This window comes from Bison bison, unplaced genomic scaffold (assembly GCF_000754665.1).
Source record: "Bison bison bison isolate TAMUID 2011002044 unplaced genomic scaffold, Bison_UMD1.0 scf7180017864213, whole genome shotgun sequence".
Taxonomy (NCBI): Eukaryota; Metazoa; Chordata; class Mammalia; order Artiodactyla; family Bovidae; genus Bison; species Bison bison.
This window is the reverse complement of record NW_011494785.1, coordinates 3,031,961-3,042,018: the sequence shown is the minus strand read 5'-3', so window position 1 is coordinate 3,042,018 and position 10,058 is coordinate 3,031,961. Positions and strand designations below refer to the sequence as shown.

Sequence of the window (10,058 nt, the reverse complement as noted above, 5' to 3'; positions counted from 1 at the left end):
CACTGGCCCTTCCTGGTCCTTCTGGTCCTTCCCAGTTCCCGTCCTTGCTGGGGTCACACACACCCTCCAGGAGGCAGTCAGGCATGGCTCTCGGGAGGCAGGCAAGCTCCTTAGCTCCCTGTCACCTGGGCATTGCTCCTGGCCTTGCCTTGGAGCTGCTGACATGTATAGAGGACTTGACTTTTCTGAAACCATTTTGGGCTCATCATTGCCTTGGAGTCCTTAGTCCTATGTGGGCTTGAGAGGCAGGGTGGCTACACCTGTGAGCTCTGGTTGGAATCTCCGCTCTTCCACTCCCAATAGGTATGACCTGGACTATTCACATCTCTTCTGTACCTCGGTTTCCCCACCTGTAAAGTGGGCATAACTACAGTACCTTGCCCACAGGGTGACTATGAGGAGGGGATGAGTTTAATATACAAATCAAGTGCTTAGCACAGTGCTTGGTGCAAGTCAAATGCCCAGTCTTTATTAGTAGAGTTGGGAGGGGGCCCTCAGCACTAACAAGACAGTCTCCTTCCTCTGTTCTTTAAAGGCAAGATGATAGATTTCATCCTGCTCTTCTGGCTCCTGCAGCCTCTCCAGCTAGAGGTGGTGATAGGGGACCCACTGGGAGAGCTCCTGCAATGCAGCTGGGCGCAGCCCCAGGACAGGGGCTGCAAGGGTCCAGAACTGGGGAGAAACTGAGAAAGCAGAGCTCTGAGCTGCTGGCTGACATAGTGGGTCTAGGGCTGGAAAACAGGAATTCATCATGATCAAAACACAAGGCACGCTGCAGTTAAACACACAGCGTGTGCACAGGACGGCCCAATGCAGAGGCCGGCGGGAAGCTTTCAGTGGGGCTTCATTAGCTGGATCATCCTGCAGCTTGTCTCAAGACCCCGCCCCCTGCCAGGCTCCTGGTTGACTAGAGCCCCCCAAATCCCTCTGCACCCCACAACCCCCTGCCTGAACAACATCCCCTTCCATGCCTTCCTTAATGGCTCAGATGGTAAAGAAACTGCCTGCAATTCAGGAGACAAGGGTTGGATCCCTGGGTTGGGAAGATACCCTGGAGAAGGAAATGGCAAACCACTCCAATATGCTTGCCTGGAGAATTCAATGGACAGAGGAGCCTGGCGGGCTACAGTCCATGGGGTTGCAAAGAGTCAGACACGACTGAGCAACTAACACTTTCACTTTACATGCCTGACTTGAAAGATACCCGGGTCCTGGTTGGAAGGGGTCTCAGGGTGGTCTCAAGGCCCCTCTGGTGTAGCCTTGACCAGCAGAGCCATGATGTACTTGCCGAGGTCCATGTAGAGGGTGCAGAGTCAGCCCGGCTGCACACAGTCAAGTCCTGCTGTCTCCACGGCACTGCCTCTCCCCACCTTCCAACCTTCCTTCCTTCATGAAGCCTCTTCCTCAAGATGGGGGCTTCTGGTCAAGGGACTGATTCCCTTCCAAGGTGCTCACAGAGCCTCAGGGCTTGATGTACATCCCCTGTGACTCCCTCCGTCCTCCCTTCAGGGGCTCTCTGAGGTCCCAGCTCAGCTCCAGAGTCAGACAGGAGCCCAGGGCAGAGCCAAGCAAGGCAGGGCAGCCATCATTCGCTTCCAAGTCAGGGGGCTTCAGCTGCAGGTTTGACAGCTGCCCCTCTGATTCCAGCACCTGGGAAACAGGTTTTCTACGGCCAGACTGGGGCTTGGTCTCCTGCTGTTCCCACAAGGTCAACGAATTTCTCAAGTATCTTAGCCCTTTGCTTAGAAGAGGCTTCCCCGGTGACTCAGACAGTAAAGAACCCGCCTGCAATGCAGGAGACCAGAATTTGATCCCCAGGTCAGGAAGATACCCTGGAGGAGGAAATGGTAACCCACTCCAGTATCCTTGCCTAGGAAAATCCATGGACAGAGGAGCCTGGCAGGCTACAGTCCGTGGGGTCACAAAGAGTTAGATGCAACTGAGCAACTAACACTCTTACACTTTGCTTAGGAGATTTGGAGAGCCTGGCAAGACTAAGGCTTGCAAGAGTAAGAAGAATCAATTCTTTCAAAGGTGGAGATTGCAGAAGGAGTTAGAGTTAACACAGGTCTGCCCATGGGGCAGGGAAGTGTCTCAAGATGTCCTGAGTCCCTGACCTGCCCTTTTCCGATGGTCCCGGGAGGGCCAAGGAAGGAGAATGACAGCAGGGAGGCTCATCGTCGCTCTGGCTTCCCACCTCATCTGCCTTCCCACCTCCTCAACCCCACCACCCCAAAGACAGTGGCCATGCCAGGGGAGTGAGGCTTGGTCACTTCTACCAACTCAGAGGCCAAGCCCTCCACTGCGGGGCAAAAGCAGCCAGTTTAGTGGGAGAGCCACTGCCCTGTGCTTCGGAAGGGTTGCGGGTTAGGCTTCCATCTGCCACGAAGTAGCTGTGTGGCCTTGGGCAGGTCATCACATCCCCAGGCCTCAGCACCCCTGTCTGTTCTACTGGCCCTAAATTGCATGCTGTGATTCTTCTAATGCCTGGCCCCTTTGCTCTGTATCCCCTCCAGATTGAATGCTCCAGTATTTCTGACTACTCAGAGAAGATCATTAAGGCCAACCACTTGGACAACAGTAAGACTCACCTCCGCCTGCTTTCCCGTGGAGGGAGGGGGCAAGGGGTTTGTACTTCCTTGTTCGGGTGGCAGAGACTGGTGTAAGACCACTTGGCCTTGAAAAGGTGGATGCCAGCCACTGCCTTATTAGCAGGACTGTGCCCAAGGGCTCAGAGTTTCCCAGTCCCTGCCAGGCCACCAAGGGCATGTCTGTCCCAGCTCAGCCTGCGCTGAGCCCAGCCTGAGGCTAAAGCCTTCATTTCCAAGCCCTCTGCTTGGCCCTAGCTGTCCCTCCTCCTCCCGTTCCCTCTCAATGCCCCCAGCCCTATGTCCACTGAGCAACATCCCAGCAGACCCCACGCTCTGTATTTGGAGAAACGTTGTCTTCTCATGCCCACAGGCCCCGCTGCTGATAAACTATCTTGGCAAGTAGCTTGCCCCTGGGAGTGGGACCTTCTTACAGCTAGAGTCTGAGCACAAGAGGAGCTGTGTTTCCTTCCCTTCCTCTCCTCACTCCTTTCCCAGGCGTTTGTGATCTCCTTGGCCCCTCCCTCTGGGACTCATCTTGAACATGCTCACCCTCATGAGGGCCCCTAATCAGGAATAACTCCTGTATCTCCCATCACTCAGTATTCTTGCCTGGAGAATCTCCGTTAACAAAGGAGCCTAGTGGGCTACAGTCCATGAAGTCGCAAAGAGTCAGACACGACTGGAGCGACTTAGTGCGCGTGCACACACTGGGTCAGTTTCCTGTGTGTGGTCACCACCTCCTGCTCTCCCACCTGCCACGCAGTGCTGGGTTCCCACCCCTGGCTGGAAGGCCCCCGAATGGGCCCGGATCTCTGGGCTCAGGCTTGGGTGGGCGGAGCTTGGCTGCCTCTGCTGACCGTGCCCTTCCAAGGGTGACCCCTTGCTCATCACGTGGCCTCAGACCCTATCTGGCCTGTCTTTTGCTAGTGGCATCTTCTCAGCCCACCTCGTGGCTCCAGGAGAGAATCATTCCCTGCTCTGTATTTCGATGGCTCACATTTGATTCTGTGCTACGGAGGCAAAGACCCGGGAGGGACAAACAGTTGTCCCCAGGTGGATGGCCACCCCCATGGCCCATGCTTGTCCTCTTCACACAGGCCCGGGGGGAGGTCTTTTCAAGGCAAAGCATGCTCTGCCTTGCCATGTATACCAGAAAGAGGACAGCTTGGCTTCCATGGAAATGCTTCTGAAACGTGGCAACAGCCAATTGTGTGGGTCTCGGGAGCGTAGGTGTAGAGACATAAATAACAACCCAGGACATAAAATACCCGCTACCCAGAATCAATCAATCTCCCTCCCTCTCCACCTCCGTACGGCTCCCCGGATGGGTTTGTTCCCAGGCAGACGCGCACCTCCACACGGCCACCTGCAGGCGTGAGTGTGGCCTTCACGTGGTTCCTGCCACCCGCGTGGCCCACACACGTGCTCAGATCAGGGTGTCATCTTGGACATCAGGGCTGACAGCCGCCAATTCCTCTCTTTGCCTGCCCAGGAGACCCATAGTTCTAGAAGACAAATGCTAATCCATTGACTTTTCAGAAAACTAAAGGGAATAGTTGGGCCTTTCTTTCTCTTCTTCTGCCCTGGAGCATCCGTGAAGGTCATGGATGCAGAAGCCTGAGCAGAGTGTGAGGCACAGAGAGGCAGCAGGAAGGGCTTCATCAGGTGGCTCTCCTTCTGAGCCCTGGCTCCTGGTGCAGGAGACGCCGCCACACTCAACTCACAGGATTATGGAGGGATTAGAGAGAATACACGCGAAGGGCCTGTACAGCAAGCCTTAACTGTAGATCTTTCTGGCTTTACGTTCTGCACTTTGCTCATTCCTGGTCACGCATCCCAAGCCTTTTGTAGACGATGCTTGAATTCTCTGCCCTGTAGCATCCCTCCGTGCTTGTGGCCATCCAGTCCTGGGATGATTCCCCTGATGAGGGTCCCAGCAGCAGCCACCTGGGGCTGTGATGGTTTGAAGAACTTCCTTCCGCTGGAGTCTGCCTCTCTGCAGCCTGACCACAATGCTCTGGGTCATCACTTTGGGACCGCACAGAGTAAGGGGGCTCCCCTTCACCTGGCAGCCCTACTCCCACAGATGCAGGGACACACCCCAAGTTCCTTCACCCGTGGCTTTGGTTTCAGCCCCGTTCTCCTCTGGCCATGCGCCAGCATCCCTCTCACCCTGGCAGAGGACACTCTGGCTCCCTTAGCAGCTGTGCTGACCTCAGGCCACACTGGCGCTCAGCTGGCATCAGCCATGATCTGCAATCTACCCACATGTGGCTGCCTAGCAGCAACTCCTCACCTCTGTCCAGTCTGTGGATACTTTGAATCCAAACTGAGAATCCCACCTTATCTACATATCAAGTCTCATGTTGTTAGGTTTGGCTCTTCCTTACAATCTACTGGGCTTCCCTTGTGGCTCAGCTGGTAAAGAATCTGCCTGCAATGCAGGTGCCTGGGTTCAATCCCTGGGTTGGGAAGATCCTTTGGAGAAGGGAAAGGCTACCCACTCCAGTGTTCTGGCCTGGAGAATTCCATGGACTGTATAGGCCATGAGGTCACAAAGAGTCAGACACAACTGAGCGACTTTCACTTTGGCACTTTCACTATAATCTACTCGGAGTCCCCAGGCAGAGACTGGGGCTTCCCTGGTGGCTCAGTAGTAAAGAACCTGCTTGCCAATGCAGGAGACGCAAGAGGTGTGGGTTCAGTCCCTGGGTAGGGAAGATCCCTTGGAGGAGGAAATGGCAACCCACTCCAGTATTCTTGCCTGGGAAATCCCATGGACAGGGTAGCTTGACAAGCTACAGTCCATGGGGTTGCAAAGAGTCCAACAGGACTGAGCACGCACCAAGGAGTCCCCAGAGCCTTGCTATTTGGGGATCACTGTTCCCTGTGAGGCGCCATCTACATAGGGAGGAGCTGGGGTGGAGGCAGGTCTAATCCAGTTCAGCTCTGAGCCAGCACCTTTGAATACAGTCAGGGAACAGCTGTGAATTTGCACAATAATTGGTCAGCTTCCACTCCAGAGAGGCCGTGGAGAAGGTGCCTTGCCAGATCCTCACGTGGGGCCTGGCATGGTGGTTGAGAACTCCGGCAGGTTCACACTCAGTTCCAAAAGATCAGCTTGTGATCTTGGGCACCTGACCTTCTGCGCCTCTGTTTCCTGCTCTGGGAAATGGGAATGACAATGGAACAGACCACAGAGGGTTTCACAGAGCTACCATACTTTCAGTGAATTTGCAGAATGGATGCAGGGCATGTGGTGGCTTGAAATTGGCCTCAGTGGGAGTATTTATGTGGAGAAACAGGCAGATGCTGCAAGTCAGGGTATCCTTCCTAGAGCAGCCCTTGTTAAGTGTCTCCCAGCACAGCTCTCTGTAAAGCACAACAGTGTACCTGGGCCGTTAGCAGCCAATACATGTTAGCTATTGTTATGATTATTTCATTCATTAACTTGACTAATAGGCTGGTCCAAAGAAGGGATGAGTTTAATCAGATATAATCGCTGTTAATGAACCTGTAGTGGCTCTTGGCAATGGCTGCTTCCCTCAGAGGCAGCCCATGAATAATCCCAGGACTGGGTTCGTGCACCCACCGCTGGGGGAGGGATGTCACCCACAGTCCGGGCCCCAGGCCAGATGCAGGGGAGCTGGGGAGAAGAGCACAGATGAGGTCTGTGCTGTCATGATGCTTACAGTCTCAGGGAGGGCACAGACTCAAAAGCAAGTGGACACACAGCATCCCAATAGAATCGCAAATGGTGACTGTGCTCTGGAGGACAGGATGGAGCAGTTGAGAAAGCTGGGGTCCGCTTTGGATGGGGTGGCCGCCCAGGCACGTCTGACTCTGCTCATACCGTGGACAAGCGCTTTGCTCCCAGCCCTGCTGCCCGTGACATCACGGCTGAGCCAGAGCAGGGCAAGGGTGGGCGTGTCTACACCACAGGCAGTGGTGGGTAATCAGGTCGTGATCCTGTCCGTGCGCAGATGCAGGACGGGGGTCTCAAGTGGCTTTTACCAGGTTGAACAGCAGGCCTGGACTTTTCTTCAACTTTTGATTTGTATCAGTGTGTTTGTGCTCAGTTGTGTCTGACTCTTTGCGACCCCGTGGACTGCAGCTCGCCAGGCTCCTCAGTCCATGAATTCTCCAGGCAAGAATACTGGAGTGGGTTGCCATTTCCTTCTCCAGGGGATCTTCCTAGCTCAGGGATCGAACCCATGACTTCTGCATTGGCAGGCAGATTCTTTATGACTCTGCCATCTGGGAAGCCTTATTTTATATTGAGAGTGAAAGTGTTCGTCGCTCAGTTGTGTCTGACTCTGCAACCCCATGGACTGTAGCCCACCAGGCTCCTCTGTCCATGGGATTTTCCAGGCACGAATACTGGAGTGGATTGCCATTTCCTTCTCCAGGGGATTTTCCCAACCCAGGCATCGAACCTGGGTCTCCCGCATTTCAGGCACGTTTTTAACCAACTGAGCCACCAGGGAATCAAATTGACAATGTTGTGATAGTTTCAGCAGAGCGACTCAGCTGTACATATATGTTCTCCCCCAAACTCCCCTCCCATCCAGGCTCAGGCCTAGATTCTGGCACCCTCTTTTGATATTCTGGGGGAATTCCTGGTGGCAGAGTGGTAAAGAATCTGCCTGCCAATGCAGAAGATGCAGGTTCGATCCCTGAGCCAAGAAGATGCCCTCAAGAAGGAAATGGCAACCTGCTCCAGTATTCTTGCCTGGGGAATCCCAGGGACAGATTAGCCTGGTGGGCCACAGTCCAGGGGGTTGCAGAGTCTGAACACGACTGAACACACACAGGTCACTGTTTAGTTTCCCCAGAAAAGCTCAGGCACCGGGTGGTCTTTCAGAGGATGGTGAAGGATGAGTTTCCTTCTAGAGGAAAGTTCTGATGGAACCAGCCCACTGTCCATTGCACAGCAGCACCTAGGAGAGCTTTTGCTGGGATCTTTACAGCAATGAATGCAAAACAAGCCCCCAAATGAGGTGTACATCTGTCTTGAATGATCAAAAACTCAACTGAGAAGTTTCTTCTGCCGTAGAGGGAGGGGCAGGTCTGGGAAGGGACTCAGGGGCAGAGGATGTTTACAGCAGGGGCTTTGCCTAAATTCTATCCACCTTACGTCTCAGTCATCCGGTCACCAAGGAAACAATGTCAGTGTTTGCCTTCTCTAGAGCCCCGATTGCGAGCTTGCCCTTCACCTGTCATTTCATTTCATCAGTACAGCCTCTCGCCAAGTAGATGTCACTTCTCCTGATTGTTCTCTGGATAACTGGAGTTCAGTCAAGTAACTTGCGGAAAGTCGTACAGCTAATCATGAGAAGACCCAGCACTTTAAGCCAGTTTTCTTGAGTGCAAAGCCCATTCTTTCTTGTCAAAACACTAAGTCCTCTCCTCTCCAACACTAGCTAGGCATCCTTGGGGCTGAGCCTGGGCTGTGAACAGATGCAGTGGCGGCAGTCTCTCAGCCCCCTGTGGGTTTGAGTTGTCATGGTAGCCTGACGTGGGGTGGAGGCCCTGGTAAGGGTATGGGCTCTGTTTCCATGGTGATCATTGAACCCCTCTAAGCCTCACTTTCCTTAAAAATGAGAATAAGAATGCTGTGTCTGCTTCAAGGGCTTGTTGGGACATAGTGTCCATCCTGGGCTTAGCACAGCATTGGCCCTTAGTCGTCGTTCAGTTGCTCAGTCGTGTCTTTGTGACCCCATGGACTGCTGCATGCCACGCTTCCCTGTCCTTCACCATCTCCAGGAGCTTGATGAAACCCATGTCCATTGAGTCAGTGATGCCATCCAACCATCTCAACCTCTGTTGCCCCCTCCTCCTCCTTCCCTCAATCTTTCCCAGTCCTGGGGTCTTTTCCAATGAGTTGCCTCTTCATATCAGGTGGCCAAAGTATTGGAGCTTCAGCTTCAGCATCAGTCCTTCCAATGACTTTTCAGGGTTGATTTCCTTTAGGATGGACTGGTTTGATCTTAATTGCCCAATACACTTCAGGAGGAATCACACAAGGAGTCTTCAGTCCTTAGTATAAACTGGCATGGTGAAGGGAGAGAAGAATCAGAACCGCGCTGACCCCTGTAGATTGATCACGTCCTGACGTGGGGTGCTCCCCAGCCTGGGTCCCTGCAAAGTGCGGCCGTGGGGTTCTTATTTTGCAGTCATCACCATATTCAAGGGGAAGGTGGAGGAAGTGGAGCTGCCCGTGGAGAAGGTGGACATTATCATAAGCGAGTGGATGGGCTACTGCCTGTTCTACGAGTCGATGCTCGCCACCGTCGTCTTCGCCAGGGACAAGTGGCTGGTGAGCCTGCTGCATGCCGTCCTCTGGTTGCCCCGTCGGCTGCCTGGCTGTTCAGCCCCCGCCTGTAGCCGAGGGAGACTGCGAGGACTTCAGAGAGGACCTGGGCTACAGGGTCACCGCTCCCAAACCCCTCTCTTTAAACTAGATCTGCTTCTGGGGGACAGAATGAGCATTCGTAGGTCTAACCTTGGCCTCTTTTGCTATAAGAGAGACCCATTGTTTGCTGTCCAAAGTCTATGCTGGTCAGCAAGTACTAAGGGTTTGCACGGCTGTCAGTAAGCCAGTGTGCTTTTGACCTTAGCTTCTCCAGAATGAGAAGTCAAAACATCTTCCACCGCCCTCACTGGACACATCTCTGCCCATCCACATTTATCCTATGGACCCCACTTCGGCCCCTTGGGTTTTTCCTGGTACCAAAATCGACACTGAGCCTCCCCACCCAGCCCTCCCCCCGGCCGAGGTGACAGTCTGCTGCATGAGGAATGCTGGCGAGGGGGTGCCTGTCTGGTGACTCTATGTGCAGTTCAAAAATGTATGTCTTTGTCAGGTGAATAGATTACGAGACCCATTTCCCCACAATTCATCAACAGAAACCTGGAGGGCTTATGTTTCCAGACCGGGCGGCTTTGTACGTGGTAGCAATTGAGGACAGACAGTACAAGGACTTCAAAATCCACTGTAAGTCACCCTTTCATTCTCTGCTGGGCTTTTAGGGGGGCTTTGCGGGGGCGGGAAGCACTTCAGAGGGCTGGGCGTGAGTGGTCAGTCTCGCGGACACAGCTGCTGTGCCTCTGAGGAGTTTATACCTGTGACCTTTTCTGGATTCTTCTCTCTGGATGTTTTCCTCTGGTCCCAAGGGTGGGGTTTCTACAGAGAGGAAATAAGAATGTGGCTGGTGGGAGGTTCAGTGGGGAGAGAATGAATGCAGTGTGGATGGAAAGTGAATGAAGCAGCAGAAGCTGAGGTTTTTTTGCAGAGCCGGCAGGTGGCTGAAAGCTACTAAAGGTCATTTCTCCCTAACATCCACATAAGGACAGGGAGGGTCTCCAGCCAGGCCAGTTGTTTGAACTCTGCCTTTGTATGCCTGAAATCTGTCAGCATAGCATTGGTTCTCCTTCATATAAGTAAGATACAGAGGGAGATGGAGG

At 53.6% G+C, this 10,058-nt stretch overlaps 1 protein-coding gene across 1 annotated transcript in view; it reads left to right on the top strand.

The window, feature by feature from the left end:
* The window catches only part of PRMT8 (protein arginine methyltransferase 8), a 46,574-nt gene that overhangs the window by 14,239 nt on the left and 22,277 nt on the right, over positions 1–10,058 (top strand). The window contains exons 5-7 of the mRNA XM_010845208.1: positions 2,517–2,580; positions 8,768–8,910; positions 9,501–9,588. Coding sequence (XP_010843510.1) covers positions 2,517–2,580; positions 8,768–8,910; positions 9,501–9,588 — 295 coding nt within the window. The remainder of the gene's footprint in view (positions 1–2,516; positions 2,581–8,767; positions 8,911–9,500; positions 9,589–10,058) is intronic.